Source organism: Ochotona curzoniae, unplaced genomic scaffold, assembly GCF_017591425.1.
Source record: "Ochotona curzoniae isolate NIBS_2020 unplaced genomic scaffold, NIBS_Ocur_1.0 contig_2469, whole genome shotgun sequence".
Classification (NCBI taxonomy): Eukaryota; Metazoa; Chordata; class Mammalia; order Lagomorpha; family Ochotonidae; genus Ochotona; species Ochotona curzoniae.
The window spans coordinates 1,358,435-1,385,317 of NW_024465471.1; the positions used below are offsets into that span (position 1 = coordinate 1,358,435).

General features: G+C 40.4%; 2 protein-coding genes across 3 annotated transcripts; one reads left to right on the top strand and one right to left on the bottom strand.

The window, feature by feature from the left end:
* Positions 1 to 157: 157 nt before the first annotated feature.
* BRCC3 (BRCA1/BRCA2-containing complex subunit 3) lies at positions 158 to 26,883 on the top strand. 2 transcript variants are annotated; one of them, XM_040974661.1, is made up of 11 exons: positions 158 to 337; positions 904 to 920; positions 1,710 to 1,764; positions 5,123 to 5,242; positions 8,149 to 8,236; positions 19,022 to 19,110; positions 20,554 to 20,609; positions 24,293 to 24,424; positions 24,927 to 24,970; positions 25,795 to 25,964; positions 26,636 to 26,883. In XM_040974661.1, exons 1-10 carry the CDS (start codon positions 215 to 217, stop codon positions 25,944 to 25,946), a joined length of 876 nt encoding a protein of 291 aa, XP_040830595.1. In that variant the 5' UTR covers positions 158 to 214; the 3' UTR covers positions 25,947 to 25,964; positions 26,636 to 26,883. The 2 variants fall into 2 exon arrangements, with proteins under 2 accessions (XP_040830595.1, XP_040830596.1); XM_040974662.1 differs by lacking the exons at positions 158 to 337; positions 904 to 920 and having other exon boundaries at positions 948 to 1,764; positions 25,795 to 25,963; positions 26,635 to 26,883.
* LOC121152547 (mitotic-spindle organizing protein 1-like) lies at positions 11,951 to 14,564 on the bottom strand. Its single transcript, XM_040974678.1, has 2 exons — positions 14,386 to 14,564; positions 11,951 to 12,332 (listed from the first exon to the last, which is right to left on the bottom strand). Exons 1-2 carry the CDS (start codon positions 14,562 to 14,564, stop codon positions 12,080 to 12,082), a joined length of 432 nt encoding a protein of 143 aa, XP_040830612.1. The 3' UTR covers positions 11,951 to 12,079.

Sequence of the window (26,883 nt, forward strand, 5' to 3'; positions counted from 1 at the left end):
GCGCGTCGGCCCGAGCCGCGCCCCGCCCCCGGAGAGCACTCCCCCTCCGCCCATCCCCGCCCCCGCAGCGCAAGCCCCGCCCCCGAGGAGGGGGCGCGCTGCAGGCCAGAGATGGGCGGAGCTCGGAGCAGGGCCGCGGGGGAGGCTGCACCCGAGCAGCCGGTTGGTCAGGCTGGAGTGGGCCCGAGGCGGACGGGAGCCGGGTTTGAGCAAGATGGCGATGCAGGTGGTACAGGCAGTGCAGGCGGTTCATCTCGAGTCTGACGCCTTCCTAGTTTGTCTCAACCATGCTCTGAGCACAGAGAAGGAGGAGGTGATGGGACTCTGCATAGGGGAGGTAAGTAGGTCACGCAGCCTTGCTGGAGAACCCTGCTGAACTGTCCCAGGATGGCCCCGGGTGGGGGCCGGCAGCACCGGGACCGTGGCAGTCCGTATGGACTGAGATCTTTGTCCACCCTTTAGCTCTATCGCAAGCTCCCAGCAATATTGCAGAAGGCCCGGGAGGACCTGGCTTTCCTTTAGCTTTTGGGTTATTTAATCCATTTGAAAAAAACTGCAGGTCAGACCAAAAAGACATCATAGTATAGTGAAGACATCGGAGTCCTGGGAAACAGGAAGCCGCATTTAGAAGGCCTTACCTGCCCTGTGCTCTTCCCTCCAGCGAAGCACAGATATGCACAAAGCAGATCCCAGAACCTAAGAAACCATGGGACTTTCAAAGGAAGCTAAAGTTTGCGCTGTGTGAAATGGTGTATAGGGAGGAGCGGGGATGAGGAAATGCACTTTAGCTGTTTACAGTCTCCAGTCATTCATACCCTATTTCTCATATAATTGCATCCCTGTATATGAAACAGCCATAATCATAATGTGAGCAATAATGTTTTCTACTTTTTCCCACTCTAGTTGAATGATGAGACGAGGTAAGACAATGTTTCTCTATGCATGCCTTCTAAGTCATTGTTTATTCAGACTTGTAACAAATGATATGTATGCATTGTATCTTAGTCATTAGGAGCACAAAGCTCCCTGGTTGGTACAAATTTTTTAAAAGATTTATTTATTTTTATTGGAAAGGCGGATATACAGAGAGGAGAGACAGAGAGGAAGATCTTCCGTCCGATGGTTCGATGTGTGTTTCGTTCCAGCTGTTACTTATCGAAGAATTTTTGCTTCAGATGTGCATGTGCCCTTAGCTGAGAAATATGGTTGCAGGATCAAATCGGAAATGAACCTGAGAAATTTCTTTCTTGATTTATATAAAAGCAGAATATTGCAAAGATTAGCAATGCATTTTGCTAGTTTCCATTTTTTGTGCTTGATATGTTTTAACTTTGTCTCCTGTAAAATCTCAGTGAGATGCCAGCAGTTGGCTTTGTGTTTATACTCTCCTGCATGCAAATTGTTTACGGCTTTCTGCCTCCCCATGTGATGTACCCTCCACATCCCACAGATCCCCAGTAGCTTCACGGCTTGATCTGCTTCAACCTTTGGGTAACTATCAATTTCAAAGCAGAGCAAAGTATACTTCGGAGCCCTACATTCTCAATACCTACTGCTCTGAGAACTGAGCTTTGTATGAGTGCAGCTTTAGTACTGGTTCTTATTTCTATCATCTTACTAAGGTTGCATTATACGCTGTTATTTTACTTTAATTTCTTTTAAAAATATTCAATGCCCTAGTTCCCTTTTTCCTAATTTATCCCCAATAGGAGTGACTTCAAATTTGCATATACTGGAAATGAAATGCGCACAGTTGCAGAAAAGGTATGTGTGCTAGAATTTTACATGATGGAACCTTGCAGGTGGGAAGGGATTTCTGTTATGGGGTGCGTTCAGTTTGCGTTGGGTGGGTTCTTTCTAGTCAAATCAGATATAGAAAGAAGACCTCTTTGTGGGGTTTTGTTTGGTAGCAAATTATTGTTAGTGGATCAGGTTTACATAGTTAACTGTCACTAACCTTCTTTGCTTTTTCTCACTGCTTGCTTTCTGGTTCTTCTCCCACCTTCCTTAAGATCTTCACATCTAGCTCTCATTGTTATCTCTTTATCCTGAACCCCAGTTTCTACTCAGGCTTCCTAGTCTCCCTTGATTTTCCTTCTGTGTGCTCATACCCAAGCCTTTTTAAGGGTCTAATAGAATGCGTCTCAGCCTAGTTATGGTAGAAGACCAGTACATTTTTTCTCCAGTATATCCCAGATATGGAACTTCTGTAAACTAAAATGAAAATGAATTGCTTCCTCCCCTCCCAGCAAATTACCAAGCAACAACTACATATATTTAGTCCCACAATATACAAACTTCCACACCTGAACACATATCACAGAAAGCATCTCTCTTCCTGTCCTAAGCCACAGCTTCTTCAGGGACCCTGTCACATGGCATGTGTGTCTGCAAAAAACACTACTCAATCTCTATCTTCTGATACTACTAGTGTATACTTCCTTTTATACTAAGACTTGTTAATGCATATTACTTTAACAACTATCATAAGATAAACTAAACCATTTATGTCAGAGACCATCTGTACTTGATTTTTGGAACATTTTAATTTCATGTATAGCCTGCCACCTCTTAGATTATCGTTGCCTTCCATTGTAGGTACTTGCCCACATATTTAATACCTCTTGCAGTGCTTGTTAGTCCTTCCTTCCTCTAGTATTTCTGTGCTCGTGATGAATTCTCTCCGTTTTAGGTCATCTGCAATGTCTATTTTTCCATTTTTGGGTGATACATTTGAATATTGAGTTCCTGGCAGATACTTTGTTCTAGCACTGTAACATGTTGTCCTTTTCTCTGTGGCCTTTTGTTATTTATGTTGTGAGGTCATAGGTTTGCCAACTCTGCTTTTAATCTTCTTTCTTGTATATGCTGTGCCTGCTAGATACGTATAGTCCTTGCCCTGAAGGTACTTCCATTCTGCTAGCGGGGAAAGTTGTGCATATAAATCACAGCCTAACAGTATACATTCTAGCAGAAATAAGTGTAATTATACAAAGAAGTCATATGGAAGGGATTATTTGGAAATTGAAAGAACGTGAAAGAGTTCGCAAGGTGAGGGAGAATGGGAGTACAAAGCATCTTAGATAGAAAGGGCAGTGTGTGCAAGGCACCGAGGTATAAAATGAGACCATGTGGCATATATAGGGGAAAGTGCCAGAACATGCAAATCTTTTGTATCACTAGCTTTAAATTTTTGTATTTGAAAAACTTAAAGTTGAAAGCAGATTATAGAAAACAAAATCTTTGCTTGTCTGTATGTGGAAAGAGGTAAACTCTTTGCTTGTCAGTGAGACATATGGAAGTATCTTCAAAACATTCAAAACCTTGTGTGTGGCTCTCAATTGTTTTGCTCTCAGAGAAACCTATCTTTTAATTCAAGTTTACATGACCTTTTGGATGAAATAAGTGTGAAAGACTACTATAGCAAATAGTCTATAAATGTTGAGCTACTCTACATTATTTTTTTGCCCTTTAATTCCAGTGTCTGTTTCATACCTGTGGGACATCTAGATTCAGACTTGCCCCATTTCAAAGGCTCAGTAGACCTGTGTGCCCAGTGGCTGCTGTGTTCTAGATAGCAGATCTGTCTTCAAAAGCCTGTCAGATTTGAGCATTACCCCTTCAGCATCTGACAGTGCCAGGCTCATAACTTCTGTTGAAAGTTTCGAATCATTTTATTGTTCCAATTTTGCTTTCTCTGCCTGTCTTCCTAAGCTCTTTTATTCCAGCCCACCCACTGGTTCACTCCCCACATGCCTGTACCCACTGGGCCAGGCTGAACCCAGGAGTCTGGAGCTTCCTAGTTTATGTTCAGACCTCTGTTCCTTCTCTCCACACTTCCTTTCTCTCTCTCTCTTTTTATTAATTCATAAAAACCTCATTGACTCCCCGATGGATTCTGTTTGAGCCTGATCTATTATCTCAGCTGCCTGCTAACATTTGCCACATTCTAAATCTTCTCATCCCAGATCTGAAATTGAGTTCGTCTTCCATCCTTCACTTTTCTAAAGTTAAGATTTGTCTCCTATGATTAGCCTGATTTTAACCTGGAAATTTTCTGTCTCCGGTCACCCGTGGTTCATAAGTTGCCATATCTTGTCTAAAATCAGTTTTGTCTTTCTCTGCCATCTCCTTAGTCCAGGACTTCATCTTATTTCTATCTAAAATGATTCCCATCCTTCCAGCTTTTTCTCAAATCATCCAAGATCCTTGCACAGTCTCCCCTTGATTTTCTCAGACTTACCCTCTTCCATTCCAACTCCGTTAGCTGTTTTCTCTTCCAGATACCTCACTTCCACCTTTTATTGCTTTCCAAGCTCTTTTGGTTACCTGTAGATGGAGAGACCAGCAGCGGTCAAGAACAGATGTACTTGCCTATTTTTGCTATAAAATATTTTTTCTAACCTAAGTGATTTCTTTCCTCTGAGTTCTCATAGCATTCATTTTCTACATTACTTGAATATAGTGTCATGTATGTTACTTGCTGCTCAAGTGTATCCTTAGTATTTTTTTAAGATCTATTTTATTTTTATTGGAAAGACAGATGTACAGATAGGAGGAAAGACAGAGAGGAAGATCTCCCATCCTCTGATTCACTCCCCAAGTGACCACAATGGTCGAAGTCAGGGCTTCTTCCGGGTCTCTCACACGGGTGCAGGGTCCCAAGGCTCTAGGCCATCACCCACCACCCTCCCAGGCTACAAGCAGGAAGCTGGAAAGGAAGTGGGGCCATGGGATTAGAACCAGCTTCCATATGGGATTCTGGTGCGTGCAAGGCGAGGACTTTAGTAACTAGGCTGCTACACCAGGACCTGTGATTAGTATTTTGAACACTTTTTGTTCCTTTCTGTGACATAACGTCTTGCATATGGTTGTAAATCAAATAATTATGTTGCTCTTTCAAAACAGAAAATCCGTTGTTGATCTAAATTTAGCTTTGAAGTTTTTTTTTTTAATTTTTATTAAATGTACTCAAGTGTGTTGAGGTTGGTGTCTTGAAGCATTTCATTAACCATGAGAAAACTGTGAGTTATAAAGTGGAATCCTTCACCTGCTATTGTAATGTAATACCACTCTGTAAGCAAATGGAGATGTATAACCTTTTCTATAATTTTTTCTTTAGGTTGACACTGTCAGAATTGTTCACATTCATTCTGTCATTATATTGCGACGATCTGACAAGAGGAAGGACCGAGTGGAGATTTCTCCAGAGCAGTTGTCTGCAGCCTCAACAGAGGCAGAGATATCCTTAGAAGTGAATAAGAAGCTTTTATGTGCTCTGGGCTTCTAGGCCACAATGCTCTGCTTAGGTTTCCCATTTTTCTTTCTGGCAGCTGGTAACAAATCGCAATATTGACCCTTTTGATGCAGTTGTTTGTTTCCTGCTGCGTTGCTGTCTTCATACCTCTTCCTTTCCCACCGGATCCTTGCTTACAGTTCTCATATGGAATTTCTAAGTTTCTCATGATCTTAGTCTTTACCCTTTGGAAAGATTTCCTTTGAGACTTCCCCTCAAAAAATTGCAATTCTAAGAATTGAATGTGATATTACATGTTAAATATAATCCAAGTGTGATCATATAGGACATTTGCTTCCTGTGATCCGGACAGTAGACCCTAGCTATAATGAGTTAAATTTACACTAGTGGCATTGAAGTGGTGAATATTGTAGTCAAGTAGACAATTCTTTCTAAAAGTTGATGGTACACATCTATAGCATAAAGTTTAAAAAGTACAAAAAAGGTATCGCTTTTCAGCCTTTTGGCTGAGATGAAGTGTAAAAAGTACAAAAAAGGCATAGAAAGTATTTCTGTCCAACCTTTGTGCCAGTTCTGCCAGTGACCGTCTTTAAGATATGAACAAGTTACCAGTTTTTCATGCATTCTTATGGATGAATTCAGTGTATATATAAAATCATATATAACTATTTCATGTTGAGAAAAGTATCTAATATTTAATGCTAGCTTATACTGTTTCCTTTGTTCACTCACCGTGTCTCTTCATTATATAGAACTGTCTGATCCTGATGATGGCATGGTATGCAGCAGATGACTAATCTGTAGTGAATAACATCTTTACTCTGTGTTTTACAAATATGTGCATCTCTGTATAGTTCATCTCAGAAGGTGATATGGGGCAAAGGTGATATGTACATGTAGCTATGAAGGATTTGCCAGCAATATACAAGAAACCTGTTTCTCAATGTTCAGTAATGTCATATGTTATCAAAGACTGGTTGTGGAAAATCAGATCAGCAAAAAAATCTAATTTTTGCAATTTTAACGAATGATGTTCTTATGAGTAAATTTGATCAGCTGTTCACATTTTTTAAAGAGTCGTTTTAATTTTTTTCTGAGTTATCTGATGTCTTTTGCATTTTTCTGTTGTAAGTTAATAACTTACAAGAATTCTAGATATTAAGAAAATTGGTCTTTTGTGATGAAAATGTTTTTTTCTGTTTCATCCATGGCATGTGTGTTGGTTTTCCAGTCAAGGTTTTGTTTTGATATTTCTATATCATCATATTTCTGGATTTGTTGTATACCTTTGGCATCTCTAATTTTTAAAAACTATTTTTAAACAATTACAAACTCACACAAAGTTGCAAAAATCATGCAGAAAGACCTTAGTGCCCCTCACATAGTTTTCCCTAAAGGATACATGTTACAAATTAGATTAGGAGCCGGAGCATTGTTCCTGATACAGTGTATGTAACTCTGTTTTGTTACACATCCAGAGAGCAGTCAGGTACAGGGCTATTCAGCTGTGTACTAGAAGCTGTTGAGTTGCTTGCAAATGGTTTGTTCCTTTTGAGTCTTGCTAACACCAAAACAAACTTTCTTTCCTCGCCTAGATATCTTCTCCAGTGTTCACCTTGTTTGTTTCCCATCTGCGTGGCCTTCTTGCATGCTGACTACTGTCTTGAAAATTGTTGCTTCCTGTGTATTGTCCAGGTTTTTTATTTCAGGCAGGAAGGTAAGTCTAGTTTCTGTGACTGTCTTGGCCCGAAACAGAAAGTCCAGTCATTTGTATTTAAAACACAAACTTTACTGAGATCAAATCTTAGGCCATGATGATATATTACATGATTATCTGTTATACCTTCAAACTGAAGCTAGTCCATCCCCCAAATGGGGCTGATGGCTCGAGTTAATGCTGCATGTTACTAACTTTAACATTGCAATTACCATTTATTAAGCTGCTACTAGTTGCTGGACACTATAGAAAACACTTTGTGTAGATTACCTCATTTATGCTTCACTGTTATGTGAGACATTATTTCTCCCAGTCTGTAGCTGAAGAAATGAACTAAAAGAAATTAAATAGCTTTGTACATGAGTAGATATATGCAAAGTTAAATAATTTTTCAGCATTTGAAAACTGATATGTATATTATATTTAAAATGTATTGTTTCTCAGATTTGGTTTTACAAAAAGAATTGTTAAAGTAAGTAATTGGCAGAAAGACTAATTAGCATGTGTTAGAAGAGCAGCAGCAGCAGTCTAGGAAGTGACCGCATCGTAAGTTCATAACGGAAGTGACTTCTAAAGTTTTTCAGGTAGCACAGTGGTGGGGATTTGAGTGATCAAACAAGATCTAAACTGGATTAACTATGTGCAATAGTAGGTGATGTGGATTCTTTCAATAAACAAACAAATAAAAACCCTTGGGGCCATTGATGTAGTGTAAAATTCAAATCGCCACTTATGATGTCAGCACCCCGCAGTGGGGCACTGGTGTCTTCCAGCTGCTCTACTTCTGATCATGCTTCCTGCCTGCATATGTGGAAAGCACTGGAAGATAACCCAAGTGCTAGGCCCCTGCTGCCTGCACAGCAGACCTGGCTGGCTTTGCTCTGGCCCCGCCCTAAGCTGTGCATGGAAGATCTGCATGTCTGTGTGTGTCTGTGTCTGTGTCTGTCCCTCTCTTTGTCATTTTGCCACTCAAACAAAACAAAATAAATCTTGGGAAAACTTTGGCCTTTAATTGGACAGTGTAGGAAATCCTGAGTGTCCCCATTGTTTCATTCATCCTTCTGTTGCCATTAAATTGTAATAGGCTTTATTTTAAACTTTAAGATGCTTTGTGAGTCCTTATTAACATCAGAAATTTTGTTTCCACCTTTTGAAAATACCTTGACAGACACACAGGTTGGCTGAATTAACAGGTCGCCCCATGAGAGTTGTGGGCTGGTATCACTCCCATCCTCATATAACTGTTTGGCCTTCACATGTTGGTAAGTATGATAAAGTTGCAACGTTTATTGGTTTCAGAAACAAGTATCATTTTCCTGCTCAATTATATAAGCTATAGTTATTTTAAGCCAAAATTTCATTATCCTTAAGTAGATGTCAGTATTTTAATATGTTTTCCCATGTTTTGGAAGTAATGATTTGTGATAAGCTCTGCCACTGCTTGGTGCACCCACCTCCAGTACTCTGTTCCCACAAGCTGGGAGGCAGCAGATGCTGGCTCGAGTGCTTGGGTCTCTGCCACCTGCAGGGGAGACCCATATGCAGTTCCTAGCCCCTGTCTTTGATCTAGTCCATTCTTGGCTGCTGCAAGCATTTGGGGAGTGAACCAGAAGATGGAAGGCATCACGTTCTCTACTGCTCTTTCTCTCTGCCTTTCACCCTCTGTCACTCCGCCTTTCAAACAGAAATGAATAAATTGGTAAACATAAAAATGGAGTAAGATAAAGTCCCAACATGCCATTACTCATATGTATTCAGGAAATGAAGACTCTAAAGCCTGACAAATGGACTGATATTTAAAAAGAAAAAGAAGTATAACTGAAAATTGCTGGTTGCTGAATGGTAGTACTGTCCAGTAGTACTCCTGTTCTGAAGATTCAAAAGTGTTAATAATGACATTTACAAAACTGGTTTTTATAATGTGTTTTTCACATGATCTGTCCTTGCTACTGGTGTTTTTGCCTGCTTCTCCATCCATGTAGAATGCTTTTTCTCTGTCTTTGCTCCTTTTTGGTATTTATCGCTTTTTTTTTTTTTTTTTTTTTTAAAGAGGCATCCCTGTGAAACACCCACTTAATTGGTAGCCTCAGTTTTTTTTTTTTAAAGATTTATTTTTATTATTTTTTCATTGGAAAGGCAGATATACAGAGAGGAGAGACAGAGAGGAAGATCTTCCGTCCAATGATTCACTCCCCAAGTGAGCGCAACGGGCCGATACTATGCCGATCCAAAGCCAGGAGCCTCTTCCGGGTCTCCCACGCGGGTGCAGGGTCCCAAAGCTTTGGGTCGTCCTCCACTGCTTTCCCAGGCCACAGGCAGGGAGCTGGAAGGGAAGTGGAGCAGCCAGGATTAGAACCGGCGCCCATATGGGATCCCGGGGGTGCAAGGCAAGGACCTTTAACCACTTGCGCCACCACACCGGGCCCTATTTATCGCTTTTTGAAAAACTTTTTCTTCTGCTTTACAAGTCTCTCAAGAAAGTAGAATAACATTACTTGGAGAGCAAATTAATATTCATAAGCACTTAATTATTCATTACAGTTGTTTTCAAAGGATTTTTTCTTTAATCCTGATGGTGACCAGTGAGCTAGAGACTTTACCCCCTATTGTATGGAAGAATAAATGAAGGCTCAGGTGAGGGAAGTAAGTGGCAAAGCTGAGGTTAGACCCAACTATGTGTTGTTTCCACTATGAACACTACTATTCGTATGGGCCTGAGTTTATAGTGAATTCTGTATTCATCGTCACTGTAGTATGAATGGCTAAGGAAAACCTCTCATTGGTCCTCAAGGACTATCTGGTGCTCTATCCCAGTTAAATCACTCAAATAATTGAATAATTAGCTCTGCTCTGTTTCTTTCTGAGAGAAGTTTATCCAAGCTGCTGCAATATAATAGTGGTAGGTTGGAGGTGCCCCCCTTTTTTTTTAATAAGATTTATTTATTTTTATTGGAAAGTCAGATATACAGAGAGGAGGAGAGACAGAGAAGAAGATCTTCCGTCCGATGATTCACTCCCCAAGTAACCACATCAGCCAGTGCTGTGACGATCCAAAGCCAGGAGCCAGGAGCTTCCTCCAGGTCTCCCACACGGGTGCAGGGACCCAAGGCTTTGGGCTGTCCTCCACTGCTTTCCCAGGCCACAAGCAGGGAGCTGGATGGAAAGTGGAGCTGCTGGGATTAAAACCGGTGCCCATATGGGATCGTGGTGCGTTTAAGGTGAGGATTTTAGCCGCTAGGCCACGGCGCTGGCCCAGTCAAATTAAATTTTTACTAGTCTTGCAAAACATTTTCACTCAGATTCTGTTACATGGAAAGAATCAACACACTCCAAAATTTTCTAAAATTTACCTTTGAATCACAACTTTGGTTAAAACTTTAAGGGTAAACATAATGACATAAAATGACTTTAGACTATAGTATTTGTAATCCCTGATGCAGAACATTTAATTTTTGTTTCATGACTAGAAACCCTTAATTTTCAGAAAATATTTAGTATCTGTTCACACACCGCCCATCTAGTGATTTATTAAGTAACCACTCGATTTATTCAATAAAGATTTCGATTGCTTTTATATGATAAAAGCAAGAATGAATTTCGCATATGAACTATATTTCACTTTATGCATTTCTTTGGGTATTAATTTATAAGATAACTCCAGTTATGGATAAAAAAATTTAGAAAGAGAAACATCCCTAACTAAAATTCTTATTAAATGCCTCAAACTATAATACTAAGTATTGTCAGTATTTTGTAGATATGTTTCTTTTCTTTTAAGATTTATATTTATTTTTATTGGAAAGGCAGATATACAGAGAGGAGAAGAGACAGAGAGGAAGATCTTCCATCCGATGATTCACTCCCCAAGTGAGCGCAATGGCTGGACCTGAGCCAGGAGCCAGGAGCCTCTTCCAGGTCCCCCACATGGGTGCAGGGTCCCAAGGCTTTGGGCTGTGCTCAACTGCTTTCCCAGGCCACAAGCAGGGAGCTGGATGGGAAGTGGGGCTGCCAGGATTAGAACTGGTGCCTATATGGGATCCTGGGCACGTTCAAAGCAAAGACTTTAACCACTACGCTATGGTGCCGGGCCCTGTAAATATGTTTTAAAATTTTTACTTTTCAACCAATATAAAAAATGACCTTGTCACTCTATCACCTGCCAAAACCTGTTTTAAAAAGTAAGTACTCTTTGTTAAAGAGCACACATTACAAGAAATGTTTTCCATGCTCTTCTTTTACAAAACAACATTCTGATATACATGATGAATCTAAATGAAAATTCGAATGGTGGCTGAAATCCTGTCAACTTTCAGCCCAATCCAACACAAATCCACAGTTACTACACATAAACAATTCAAATTAAAGTTTATAATAGAAATGTCAATGAGTCATAGCATCAGTACTGATGGGTCCACTGCACTTCAAATAGGCGCAGCACATGTGCACGTGACAGACAGACTGCTCAGAAAAATCAAGGTATCAGAGTTATAAATAAGGAATACAAAAGTATGAACATTGCAATGTCAATGCATTATGGTAATTTACAAAAAGTAAACGAGACGAGATGTAAACACATCTGATGGTTCTTTGTCTGAGTCACTTTCCGCTGATTTATAAAGCTATGGGATTGTAATTCTTTATTAAAGATCTATTTTTATTATTTTTTCATTGGAAAGGCGGATATACAGAGAGGAGAGACAGAGAGGAAGATCTTCCGTCTGATGATTCACTCCCCAAGTGAGCGCAACGGGCCAATCCTATGCCGATCCAAAGCCAGGAGCCTCCTCTGGGTCTCCCACACGGGTACAGGTTCCCAAAGCTTTGGGTCGTCCTCCACTGCTTTCCCAGGCCACAGGCAGGGAGCTGGAAGGGAAGCGGGGCTGCCCAGATTAGAACCGGCGCCCATATGGGATCCCGGGGGTGCAAGGCGAGGACCTTTAACCACTTGCGCCACCGCGCTAGGCCCAGGATTGTAATTCTTTAAAAGAACATTTTCCTATGCTGCTGCATGCAATAATTTCACTGTTCACTCTTGACTATAATGCAACCTTCAAATCCCCTCGCAGAGCTTGACATATGTCATCAGGATTTCTCCAGAAAGTCAGCTAGTCATTATCAGCAGTCTTCAGGGCCTCAGTGGCCCTGTGAAGCTTCTTAATAACTGATGGCAGAGCCTCTGGGTTAGTCCCTTGCTCACAGAGTCGCACACATATAGACAGGGTTTCCATATCTAAGCCAGTATTCGAAATTCTTGAAATCTCAAGCAGAACATCCATGGTCTCCCTCACTGCATTCAGATTGGCCGCCCCGGTGCCGCTACTGCTTGCTATGGCAGAGGCCGAGGGAGTTGGCAAAGGGCTTGAAATATGAAATTATATTAAAGAAGCAAATGCACATAACTCAATACAAAATAGATCTGGAATGCAGAGTATAGAGATCCTACCTGGGACAATGCAGTAAAGCAAGTATATCCTTGCTAAGTCTATGCTGCTTTAAGTCACTGTGAAATTTAAATTGGGTTGCTGAAATGGGAGCCGTGAAGTCTTTTATCATGCAGCACATGTGTGCAGAAGGCTGGCAATGACACATCTGCATGAATCGTTCGCTGGCAGATGGTGTGATGGTCAGCCCTTTCCCATCTGCTTCACAAGAGAACCATGCTTAGCTTACAACCGTGCTCCTGTTCTGATGCTTTCATGCACCACAAGAACCTGTGCACCAACTTAAAGTGATGAGAAAAATGACTGCGTTCTGGCCTGCATCAGAGTGTCCTCGGTGTCAGAAAGCTGCAACAGTGATAGCAACTCTAACTTTTGTCTGAGAATTTCTACTGGAAACCAAAAAGGCAGTTATGCTCACCTGTGGGAACCTTTACATTTAATTGCAGAGATATTCTCTCTTTAGGAGCTTAAAGTATAACTTTGATTCACTGAGACCCCATTTATTCGAATGTATGCATTTCTGACATGTGATCTCCGACACCGGAGGCGCATCTGTGCACAAGGAGAGGTATGCGTGGGAAAGAGGGCCATGTGGAGCACCTCTGAAGTCGTTATATTGAATGGCCAGGAAGTGAAGGATGCACACACAGTGAGGACTGAGAAAGAACAATAGAAGAATACAAAAACATCCACACAAGCTAGATGACATGGAAAAGACAGAGAAGTGTGATTTGTGGATTTCTTGATGTGAAAACAGGATTTATGGGGCCCAGCGCTGTGGGCTAGCGGCTAAAGTCTTCACCTTGAACGCACCGGGATCCCATGTGGGCATCAGTTCTAATCCTGGCAGCTCCACTTCCCATCCAGCTCCCTGCCTGTGGCCTGGGAAAGCAGTCGAGGACGGCCCAAAGCCTTGGGACCCTGCACTCGTGTGGGAGACCCAGAAGTTCCTGGCTCCTGGCTTTGGATCGTCGCAGCATCGGCCGTTGCGCTCACTTGGGGAGTGAATCATCGGATGGAAGATCTTCCTCTCTGTCTCTCCTCCTCTCTGTATATCCGCCTTTCCAATAAAAAAAAATCTTAAATAAAAAAAAAAGAAAACAGGATTTACAACACAGTAAAGGTGTAAAGGAAGCTGTTCAACAGCAAGAGAGGAAGAGCAGGTAATTAATGTTCTGCAATCTAGCCGAGATAGATGAGTACTGGAGGGAGTTTGACATCCTCCTTCTTTGCAGATTAGAAGAAGTCCAAAAGAAACAGATGCAGAACGACTGAATTCCATTAAGCATGCAAATGCACACAAACCATTTTCTGTATTCTAGCCAGGATCAGAAACAGGCATGACAACAGTAATAAACTGACTCACTGCCTTCATTGAATTTACATTGTAATAGGAGTGGGGAGGATGGTCAGAAATAAATATGTCATTTATTAGCAAAGATTAATTGAGAGCCGAGTATGTACTTGATACTCTCTTAAACATAAGAGAAAAGCATACAGATTTCCTTCCTTTGTAAAACTTATTTTGTAGTAGGATAAAACAGTCACTAGGCACGCTAAGTCTAGACTATCTTAAAAGTATGTTATATAAGGATATGTATGAGGAGCAGGAAAAGAGGCATAGGGTGTATTTTGGACTGGAATCCGTGGTTACTGTTTTCTTCATTGACATTTATTGTAAAAAGGGTTTTTAAAAAGTTTCTGCAGACACTTACTGTGAAAATACTGCGTGCAATTCAAAATTTCCTTGCATTGAAGTAAGCTTATCTTTTAATTGCATTTTCACTATACTTTCTGAAGTATCCTTATGTTCAATTATGGGAATAAGTGTAAGGAAAAGGTGGATGATTTTGTTCAAAGGGCATAAAGTCCCAGTAAGGAAGAGTAAGTTTTGGAGATCTATTTATTATACATCATGATGACCCTGGTTAGTGACAGTATATCATATACTATAAAATTGATGTGTTTACATTTTGTGTGGCATGATGAAGCCTCCCAGAGGGAAGTAAGAGTTGACCACATCAGTATCTGGAGGCCGGTATGGCTGCAGGCTAGCACTCCAAGATAGGTAGGCCTTTGTACACTCTTCTCGGTTCTTTTTTTTTTGCTCTGAGATCAGGAACCATTGTAAGATTTTCAGCAGAGGCATGATGCAAACTGTCTTAAATTTTCAATGGATCAATGTATGCTAAGTTGGGACAGATTGTAGGGTGGCAAAGTTAAAAATGTAAAGAGCAACCGGATAGGAGGATGTAGTGATTCAAAGGAGAAGTGACTGTGCTTCTGTTCGATCCTGCTGGTAACTTGGCGGTGGGGAGAGGGAGGAGGGCACTGTGTTTCGAGAGGTAAATCAAATGTTTGCTTTAGCTATATTGAATTTGAAACATCTAATACTGACCTGGTCTGACTCTGGTCTGTGAACTTCTCTGTGCCTAGTGAGATAAGGCATTTATATCAAAGTGCATTATCTGTGTTAATGAGCATGTTGTTTCAGTTTAGAATCTTTCTTTCCTTAATGCTCTGTCAGAGGCAGCATTGTAGCATAGCATGTTAATCCAGTACCTGCAATTCTGACATCCTGTATAGCCATTGGATTGTGTTCTGGCTGCTCCACTTCTGATCCAGCTGCCTGCCCTGCTACTGTGCCTGGGGAAAGCAACAGAAGATGGCCAAGTGTTTGGAACCCACCTGGAAGAAGCTTTTGGTAACTGGCTTTAGCCAGTCTGCTGGTTCACTCCCCAAAGTGGCTACAACAGCTGGAACTGAGTAGATCCAAAGCCCAAGGTCTCCCACGTGGGTGCAGGGTCCCAAGGCTTTGGGCCGTCCTCCACTGCTTTCCCAGGCCACAGGCAGGGAGCTGGGTGGGAAGTGAAGAAGCCGGGACTTGAACTGACATTCTTATGGGATGCTGGCACTTGCACGCAGAAAATTAGTCAATTGAGCTATCTCACTGGCACCTAGATCAGGTAAATTGAAGACAAGAATAGAACAATGAGCTTGAGAAAAGCAGTTTTTGGGTGGCATTGTGGGGATAATAACCATCTTCAGTGGTTGTGAATGAAATGGAATGGAACTGATACTTTGATATGTTAGTTAATGTGCTAAAAGTTCTTTCAGTTTTTAAAATACAAAACTCTGTGAGAGAAGGAATAAATTTATTCTTTTTTAAAAAAGATTTATTTGAATGTCAGATATACAGAGAGGAGAGACAAAGATCTTCTGGCCGCTGACTCACCCCCATGTGGCTGCAACGGCTGGAGCTGAGCCAATCTACAGCCAGGAGCCTCTTCCGGGTCTCCCACGCAGGTGCAGGCTCCCAATGCCTTGGGCCGTTCTCCACTGCTTTCCCAGGCCACAAGCAGGGAGCTGGATGGAAAATGGAGCTGCTGGGATTAGAACCGGCGCCCATATGGGATCCTGGCGCGTTCAAGGCGAGGACTTTAGCTGCTAGGGTACCACGCTGGGCCCAGGAATAAGTTTATTCTAAGTAAGTGGTAAGGAATTGTATTTGGAGGTATTATGAATTTTACCAGGATTGGGCATTTGCACAGCACCTGGAACTCTTGTATCCCACTTAGAGGGCATTACTCAAGACTTGACTGCTCTACTTCATATCCCACCTTCTGACCGTCTGCAGCCTGGGAGGCAGCAGGTGTTTCTGTCGCTGCCACCCACATGGGAAACTTGGATGGAGTTCCTACCTCCTGGGTCGACCTTAGCCAAGCCCTGGGTGCTTGTGCACGTTGGAGAATAAAGCAGTAGATGGAAGAGATCTCTGTTTCCTTGTCTTCCCCACTCTTTACAATAAAGGTGAATAAATAAATAAAACTTTTAAAGATTAAATTTTTACCAATGTTTTACATTTGCACATTGTTTTGTATATGGGTGTGTGTTATATACATATACGTATACACACACACCCATATATGTATATTCAGTAGTTCCAGCCACCTTCTTTCCTATTTGCACCAGGTGCTATTTACTTGAGAAGACATTAGAGAAAATCTTTTTTTTTAGAGAGAAAATCTTAATGCAGATCAAAGAGATATAAATAAATACAAGGAATGTTTGAATGAATATCAATCACTGCGCCAACTGTGCTGACAGGGTTTTGTTTTGATATCTGATCTTTTGCATGTTTTTTATAAATTTAGATCAGTGGTAGGTTTTGTTATGTAACCTTGCAATAATTTCTAATGGTATTTGGTATTTGTTTATTGTCTCCATTTCAAAAATTAAATAATGATATAGTGCAGGGGTGGGCACCATCCAGCCCGTGGCCAATACAAAATCCTGCAAAATTATTTGGCCTTGCCCCTCCAAGGCAACTAACTGCAGGTAGGACTCAAAATTCAATATATCTATAGCAGGCCAATTTTTAAATTAGTCCTTGTGTATGGCTTGTGGGTGATGTTATAAATATCCAAATGGCTTTGGCAGGAAAAAAAAATTCCCCACCTCTTTTGTAGCGAAATTTTCTTTTAGTCTCTGGGATGTTGAATTGAATTATAGCAGAATCACTTCTATAAACTAATTTCCCTTGAGAGTCATCACCATGATATTTCTGCGCTTCCATCCTTTAGTAGCAAATCTAATATATGCACTTTAGTAGAAGCTGTCCACAGAAGAGCTCTCTGATGAAATATTTTTTAATCTTATTCTACACTCTTTCTAAGTCCCCAGGGAGGAGAATTACCAAGTTTTAGAGGGTAACTGATATTTGCAATTTCTTTCTAAATCACATTTTCGTAACAGGTATACTCTTGGACTAGACAATAGAGCTTTATTATTTAATTGAAGACTTTTTCTAACATTTTACTAACCCAGCAAAATATTTATTACCTCCAGCATTGTAGCATGGTATGTTAAACTACTGCCTGTGGTGCCAGCAACCCATATTTGTACTAGTTCTAGTCTCAGATGCTTTACTTTTACTCTAGCTCCCTGCAGTGGGTCCTACCTTCTAGCTTTGGATTGGCCCAGTCCTGACCATCGTGGCCATCTGGAGAGTGAAGCAGCAGGTGGAAAATCATGCTCTTGAAATAAATAGACCTTTAAAAATGTATTTACTTCCAGTGAAAGAACCTCAACTGAATTTGAACTGTGGTAATGCAGCAAGGTGGAGAAATCCACCATGGGGAGAGGGTTTGGGGAGGGGTGGGGAGAATCCCAGTGTCTATAACACTGTGTCACATAATGCAGTGCAATTAATAAAATAAATACATAAATTTTTAAAATGTATTTATCTAATTAATTTATGTTTGCATATTTGAAAAGCAGAGAGAAAGAAAGATCTGACATCTGGTGAGTTACTCCCTCGGTGCCCATAGCAGCAGGGTCAACCTGAAACCGGGAACCTGAAACTCAATCTGATGTGGGTGGCTGGGGTCCCAGCATTTGGGCCATCTTCTACTGCTTTTCACAGCACTCATTAGCAGTGAGGTTTGTTGCAAGCAGAATAGGATTCTACTCCAATATGAAATGTGGGCATCTGGGCCTGGCACGGTAGCCTCATGGCTAAAGCCCTCACCTTGCATATCCTGGATCCCATATGGGTGCCAGTTCATATCCCGGCAGCCCAGCTTCCCATCCAGCTCCCTGCCTGTGGCCTGGGAAAGCAGTGGAGGACGACCCAAGGCTTTGGGACCCTGCACCTGCGTGAGAGACCTGGAGAAGGCTCTGGCCCCCTCCTCCTGGCTTCAGATTGGCTCAGCTCTGGCCGTTGCAGCCACTTGGGGAGTGAATCAGTGGATGGAAGATCTTTCTCTCTGTCTGTGCTCCTCTCTGTATATCTGACTTTCAAATAAAAATAAATCTTTTTTTAAAAAAACGCTTAATGCTTAGAGGAATAAGAAAAAAGTGAAAGACCTTAGTTTAGTAGAAATAGACAGCAATAATAAACAATAATTGAATGGAAAAATTATTTCATTCATGTGCAGTATCTTAAAGCAATCACCAATTATTACAACTAAGATTCTTAACCATTGATTTGACAAAGATATAACAAAATTATGCAAACCTATATAACAATGCTGCTGTAGGCATTTCTTTCATTTTACTGGGTTTTGCTTTTTTAAATTATTGCTCCCACAAATAAGAGAGAACATGAAATGTTTGTCTTTGTGGATTTGATTTCATTCAACATGATCCTCTTGATGTTTTCTCGACTCTTTGTCTATTTTTACCTTCATATCTTGTACTGTGGGAGTATGGTCTGGAAAAAAAAATTCTTACATATTCCAATGTCCTGAAGCAGTTCTCTGTTTTTCTTTTACAAGCTTTAAAGTTTCATGTCCTATATCTAGGTCTTTATTTTGACTTGGTCTTTGCATATGATAAGAGATGGGCAGTTTAGTTTTGTTCTTCTACATGTGAACATTCAGTTTCCTTAGAGCCATTTGTAGAAAAGACTCTCCAGTGTGTGTTCATAGCAGCTTCATGAAATGTCAGTTGTTGGAAGTGCGTCAGTTCACTTTAGAATCTCTGTTCCACTTGTCTTACACGTCTGTTTTTATGTAAATACCATGCTGTTTTAATTACTGTAGCTTAATAGTATATTTTAAAGTGAAACACCCATGAATGGGCTATTTTTGTCTGTATTTTCAGATGTTCGAACACAAGCCATGTATCAGATGATGGATCAAGGCTTTGTAGGGCTTATTTTCTCCTGTTTCATAGAAGATAAAAACACAAAGGTATCGTGTATGTGTCTATATATTACCTCTGTCTATGTATTTGTGTAGAGAAAATTATCCTTGCAGTTTTAATATGATAGCCAGGAAATATTTCAATGAGAAACATCATTGAGTCAAAACCTGAAGAATATTAGAGAACAAGTCATATTACTTTCTTGAAGGGAAAACATGCTAGGCAGAGGAAATATCCAGTATAAAGACCCAGTATAAAGACTCACTGTGGAGCATTGAGGAAGTTGTGTGGTGACAACAGACTGAGGGCGACTGTCACCATACATTTCAGTTTGCTTCTGTCAATCCTAGTTTTGTCATTTAGTTAGTCTCTTTCCTTCTCAGAAGTGTATCAATTTGCACAGTAACTCAATCTGTCATTCCTTTTCAGAACCAAAACATAATGGGGTGTGGACAGATCCTGTAGGACCTTAGCTTTGTCACTGAGTTGAGGAGCTACTGGAAGTGACTGTGTTTTAGTAGAACTTGTAGGGACTGTATTCATCAATAGACTTGGAGAGGGAAAGTGAAATCCATGGTATCAGTGATACCAGTTGGGAAGCTATTGTAGTGATCTCTGCGGGAAATGATGGAGGTTGACCACAGTGATGGAATGGAGATTCTCTACATATTTTGAGGGCTAGTAATAGTCACAACTGCTAGCATTTTCTCACTTACTGAGTGGTGGGTACTTAGTAAGTATTTTGTGCATGTGCTCGGACTCTGACAAGAAGCCTATAGGGAATATTCACATCTTATTGATGAATGATCAGAAGCTCAGAGAAGTTACATGATTTGCTACATGGTTGCTTTTGTTGTTACTTATTTGGAGTCTGTTCCAATTAAATTCTGTCTGAATATTATGATCATGTCAAGAAATTTTTAACATGTCAGTCCAAACAAAAAGAAAAGTACTGTTTGACATTGTCAATATGATATCTTTCAACAATACCAAAAGTGTAACTATTTAGTACAGTGGTTATATTCTCAGAATCTGTATTAATGATTATTTTATATAATATCACTTCTTTCCAGAGGTGTTAAAATTCAATGCCTTAAACCTAATTCACTTAAATGCTTTCAGATTTGTCATACTTACATATTTGTTGTTATTATAAATAGTGATTGCTAAGTTTGGGAATTTCCAAATAATAGTTTAAATACTCTTACGTTTTTGGTTCTCCACATTTGTCAGCAATTCCTTGTTTCCCTGAAGTGGCTGTTGGGTTCTAGCCATCTTGTGTGGACTGTGAATGTGATGCTTCTTATATCAGTTGATTTCTGTGTCTTTGGAATCTCTGTAAGCGTCCACTTCCAGAGGCGACTTTAGATTTTAGGTTAGAGTCTACTAAGTTGCTATCCTCATTTGAAGATTACTCCTTCTTTGTGTGACATATCTTTGCCTTTGTTGTTGTTGTTTTGTGGGTTTTTGTTTGTGTGTTTGTTTTGTAGACTGGCCGAGTACTCTACACTTGCTTCCAATCCATACAGGCTCAAAAGAGTTCAGAGTAAGTATGACAGAGATGTATCTTTATATTAATGGGCTAATTGCAGTCCAGGGAATTGGTTATTCTAGTATATGTGCTGCCAAAGTGAGCACGAAATCGGTTATTCTAATTTTTTTTGTTTTATTTCTCCTGCTGGTAAGACACTAAGAGCTCTATATTTGTACTTAAACCCATTAGCAGCTCTATAAGAGATGAAATATCTTTGACAGTTTAGATCTTGGGCATCTTAGCAGTATCTTCATTGTAATTAATTCACCAAAATTATTTCTTTCTTTGGTGAGTTATAAAATAAAAACTACATATGCAGATTTTAGATTTGTATAGATTCATGCCTGTGAATGGATAAGCAAAATCCATATCCATCCAGTGGAATAGTATTTATAAAAAAGGAAAGAAGTACTGAAACATGCTACAGCCTGGAGCCGAGAACCTCCTTAGGATCTCCCACATGGGAGCAGGGTCCAAGGGCTTCAACCTTCCTCTGCTACTTTCACAGGCCACACACAGGGAACAGGATGGAAGGTAGAGCAGCTGGGACTCAAACCAGTGCCCATGTGGGATGCTGGTGCTTCAAAGTGGAGGATTAGCTTCTTGAGCCATTGCACCAGCCCCTCTTCACCTTTCTTCATTATTTTTTCTTTTTGATCCTCTGACTTATTGATTTCCCATGACTTCCCACGTCTTCAGTTTTCTGATTCTTTTCTGACTTACAAAGTCTTCTGTTGACTTTACAGTGAGATTTTCAGTTGACCTACTGTGTTCTAGCTCCAGTAATTCCAATTCTAATTTTCAACATCTTTATTATATCCTCATTCAATTCATGGATGACTTTCCTGATTTCATTTAGTGGTTTATATCTGTTTTCATTTAGCCCATTGAGCATCTTTATGACAACTAAGATAATCATTGAGGCCACTAATATTGCCTATTGGGTAAATCCTACACCTGTGGTGCCAGCACCCCATATATGTACAGATTCAAATCCTGGCTGCTCTACTGCTGATCCAGCTACCTACAAATGTGTCTGGGAAAGCAATGGAAAGTGACCCAAGTCCTTGGGTCCCTGCACCCACATGGGAGACTCTAGAAAAGTTCCTGCCTCCTGGCTCCTAGCTCTAATCTGACCCAGCTCCAGCCACTGGGACCATTTGGGGAATGAGTCAGCGGATGGAAGATCTCTTTCTCTAACGTTTCCATCAAAATAAATAAAGTTTACTAAAAATATTTTTTTATCTGAAAGGCAAATTTACAGGAAAGGAGAGACACAGATAGAAAGAGAGGTCTTCCATCTGCTGGTACACTTCCCAAATGGCTGAGATAGGCAGAGCTGAATTGATCCAAAGCCATGAGCTTCTTCTGGGTCTCCCACACAGGTGCAGGGGCCCAAGGCTTTGGTCCGTCTTTGACTGCTTTCCCAGGCCACAAGCAGGGAGCTGGATGGGAAGTGGAGCAGCTGGGACGTGAACTGGCACCCATATGAAATGCTGGTGCTCCAGGTGTAGGATTAGTCTGCTATTATACTATGCCAACCCCCCAAATAAAGAAATGTTTAAAAGAAAAAAAGACACCTTTCCTAGTTCTTACAGGAGTGGATGCATGCCAGAAAGACATTCACCATTCAGAGCAACCAGAGTTTCATATTCTAAGGATATTTCTTTTATAGAATTCTCAATGTTGTTTTAGTCATCTAAAAATTCCCTAAGCAGGTTGCTCCTGCTTCTTTTCCTTGTATCTCTGCCCTCTTGTTCCCACTGCAGCCTGAAGCCTTTTGATCTTCCACTTTACTGATGTCACTGTATTGGGTTCATTTTTAGAGCTTATATGACTCAGTTCTACTTTTCTGGTTTTTGTATTTGTTTTTGTTCATCTTCACCTTAAATTCCTTTAACATTTTTCATAGTCATTGTAAACTTCTTTATCTACTAATTATATTATCTATGAATCTTCTATTGACTTTTTGTTATGGTCATTTATTATTTTCTTGGTTCTTCATGTTAAAAAAACAATAGACATTAGACTAAATAATGCTAATCTCCAGAAACCACATATCCCTTTCTGTGTCAGGCAGATACGATGGAAGATTTATAACTTCAATCTAATCGGGATGAATTCTTCTGTGACTTTCTGTTTTGATTTGTTGGGATTTCAGCTGCTGCACCTTGATACTGCAGTCTTATCAGTCAACACCCATAAACCTTTTGAAAACTATTCTACCTGTTTTGAAAAAAGATAAAGAGAAAAATCATTATCTTCCATTCACTAATTCACTCCCTCAATGCTAACAATAGCCAAGACTGGGCCAGGATAAAGCTGGGAGCCCAGAACTCAGTTTTGGTCTCCCCCAAGAGTGGCAAGTACTCAGCCACTTGCGCTATCGGCTGCTGTTTCCCGTGGTTTGCTTTAGCAGAGTAGAGCCCAGGACTCAGGCTCAGGGATTCTAGTATGGAATGTGGGCATCGCAGGAAGCAATGTAACTACTGCTCCAAACACCTCCTCCCTCTATCAACTTCTTATAAATTTCTTCCTCTCGAATTGCTAGCTACCTTTTCATGAAAATTGTCCCTAAATCTCAGTCTCTAGATTCTTCTATTTCCTTCAGTTACTCTTTGCCTTGGTAGCTGTCACAGTGACTTTGCTTAGAACCTATTTCACTTGACCCAGATATTCTAGGTGTTTCCAATAGTAGAATTGTTCTTATCAGAAGCAGAGTCTGTCATGTGCTTTGGCTCTCACCTATGCGGATTCTGGGACTGTAGTTTAAATTGTCAGAAGCTCTAGAGGTTTCCTCTGAGAACAATTTCTGCTCATGTTGCTGGAAAACTCAGCAACATTGTTAAGTAAACTAATGGCAGCTGCACATTGACCTCTTCAAGGTTTCTAGAATCATCAGTTATAGTGTTTATTCCAAGTGGCCTTCTGCAAACCACCTAACCACCATGAAATTTTGTTTCATGAATTCTTCCTTAACTATTTGGGTGTGAAAAAAAAAAAAAGGTCTCTTGGAATTTGTGTTCTATCTAGTTGTGTTAAAGGGCCCGGACACACTACTGGGTTGGAAAAAGAGTGAGAGGAGCTGGAGTTCATGTTGCTTTATCATCAAACCAATGAGGCCTCAGAGTGCCATGAGATTGTTCAGTGATGAAGTTTTCGGTATGAGTACCTTCAGTGGAATGTAGATTGGTTGGCTTTGATAAAAAGCACATTTGTTTTTCCCGCTCTGGCATCTGTGAAATGTTTCCCCCAGGGGAGAAAACAGGAGATGAAGGCCACTGATGAACCCTAAGTTAGAACAAGTGACCACACATGTAAATGAGCTTATATAGAATCAATCTGATAAAGTCATTGGAGAATTTACATTTTCTCTTCCTCATGCACTGCGATCACTGGAAAGTTCCTGTGAAAACATAAGAACTTTGAACTCATAAGGCTTCCGTAAATTTGACAGAAGTAGTCTTGAATTATCTTTGGGAATAGAGAATATTGGCTCTGCAAGTGGGCTTCCACTTTGCTGTCAGATGAACACATTTTGAACTTTATATGCTTGGGAGTTGAATCACTTAATGAGTTAGAGCCATGTTTAATCTTTGAAGTAAGCTGTGTCACAAAGTCTCAATGAAAAGGACAAAGAACTTTGAATTACAAAATTCGGGGTTAAAAAACAACCTGAGCTGATTACCTTGCAGGTATGAAAGAATTGAAATACCCATCCATATTGTACCTCATGTCACCATTGGAAAAGTATGCCTTGAGTCAGCAGTAGAGCTGCCCAAAATCCTGTGTCAGGAGGAACAGGACGCATACCGGAGGATCCACAGGTACCCCGCCTCACTCATCCCTGCTGCTCTGCTGGGACTAGTTCATAGTTTTTTTGTCTCCTTTGTCTTTAGCCCTCTTCCCTTTCACCTCTGTAAGAAAGCTTTAGAGCAGGCTTCTCACATTCCATGGTGACAATCTCTTTTTAACATTTGGTTCTCTCCTGCTATAGTTCTTTTTGAAATATGAAAATAAAGTAAACCACAACATCTTAACAGCTCTGTTTCCAAACACTGGGTCTTGCCCATTAAATGTGTACTGTGTCAAGGTTTTAGTGATATAGTTATTTCAGAATTGTATCTTTGAATTGTCTCTTGAATCTTCAAATAAATTTACATCTCCCTCCTAATTAAAACACAGCAATGGGAGCTTAAATAATTCATATTAATCTAATTTAACTGGCAAAGCTCTCATGCAGTTTATCATTTTGTTATAGTGCATCACCATTTTGTTTTCCTTTCAATGTTTCCTTTGCCACTAACCTAAACTATTTTATTCATTTAGCCTTACACATCTGGACTCAGTAACCAAGATCCATAATGGCTCAGGTAAAATGTTTTTCCTTGAATATTGCTGCTGATTTCAGAAATATTACTGATGATTTTCTTTCCAATAAAATAAATAAATCTTTAAAAAAAAAAAAAGGCAGATTTACAGAGAAGAGGAGAGACAGAGAGAAAGATCTTCCGCCTGCTGGTTCACTCCCCAAGTGGCCACAACGGCTGGAGCTGAGCCAATGCAAAGCCAGGAGCTTCTTCCAGGTCTTCCATGTGGGTGCAGGGTCCCAAGGCTTTGGGCCGTCCTCCACTGCTTTCCCAGGCCACAAGCAGGGAGCTGGATGGGAAGTGGAGAAGCTGGGACACGAACTGGCATCCATATGGGATCCTGGTGCATGCAAGGCGAGCATTTTGCCACTGAGCCATCAAGCCAGGCCCAGTAAATAAATGTTGAAACAATAAAAATGAAAGGCTTTATTCAGACCCTTACAGAATATGTAGATGTCAATTCTAATCTTTAGAAGAAATATAGATTACTTTAAGGCTGTAAGTTTTTCACTTTTTTCTATGTCACTGAACCTTTTGCCCAAGGAGAACGAAGAGCTGGCTATCTTTGTGCTCTGCATTGCATGGCTTCTCTCTGGCTTCTTAATCCAGGGATATTCTGATGGCCTCAAATCAAATAGCCTGTTCAGCTTATCAGTCTTCCCCTGGCTGGCCATTGAAAATCATTTAGGAGTCCTGCTCTCATTTTTTTCCTACTTCCTCCTCCTCCCAACTTTTTTTCTGTGCTCATAATTGGAGTGCTATTGCTGGGACTAGGCTGTGGATAATGTTTCTCCAGCGCTACCTCATCTTTGTCTTTGCTGTTTAAGTGTTCACCAAGAATCTGTGCAGTCAGATGTCAGCAGTCAGTGGGCCTCTGCTACAGTGGCTGGAAGACAGACTGGAGCAAAACCAACAGCATTTGCAGGAGCTGCAGCAAGAAAAGGAAGAGCTTCTGCAGGAACTTTCTTCTCTAGAATGAAGAAGAGAACAAATGAGGTAAAAGAGCCTTTTTTTTTTTTTTTCATTTTGTATGCTAAACATGTTCTGACACAACTGTACTCTTTGCCCTCACTGAGAGGCATACATCTTCTGTCTTCTTTCATCACTAAATTGTACCGCGGTGCCTCTCAATAGTTCCATCTATGTAGGTGCCTTTCTAACCAAAGAATGAGTTCTAGCACATTTAAAGCAAGTTCCAAAGTGTGGTTTTCCAGAAACAAAGGATTTAGGATATAGTAAAAATTATGTTGAAAAATTACATTGTTTTTAGTATATATAGCCGCGAACGATAAATATGTCTTCAGACAAGAGGCGGGTCTGTTACATATGTTAGAAATGAAAGTGAGAATTCAGGAGATGAAAGAAACCAAAGAGGACCCAGATTCCAGTAACAACGCTAAAGGTTGTTTGGATTTTTTTGTTCTTGTTTCACCCTATGCAATTGTTTTACAAATTTCAAGAGATAATCTGCAGTTGGCTACATCAGAATCAATTGCTGAGTAAGCTCTGTCTCTGCAAGTAGAAACTAGAAATTTGCATGAATGCCCAGATGTTTCCAAAGCATAGTAACATTTCAAAAATACTAATCTAGTATGGATGGACTTTACTGTATTTTCCCTGAATCTCCACATCCACAGTGCCTCTCTTTTCTTTTTTATTTGTTATAGGAACAATGAAGTTAGTGTAAAATCAATTCAACTAACTCTATTTTGAAGAACTAAAAGTTGGATGACCCACTTTGCCTGACTGCAAGACTTACTATAAAGCTACAAAAATCAAGATGGTATAGTACTGGCAGACAGACTAACACATTGATCAGTGGACTTTGCCCAACTGATGTTGATGAAGCACAAAAGCAAATCAATGGAGGAAGGATGGTGGAGAAATTATAAATTCATAGGAAATAAAAGAATCTT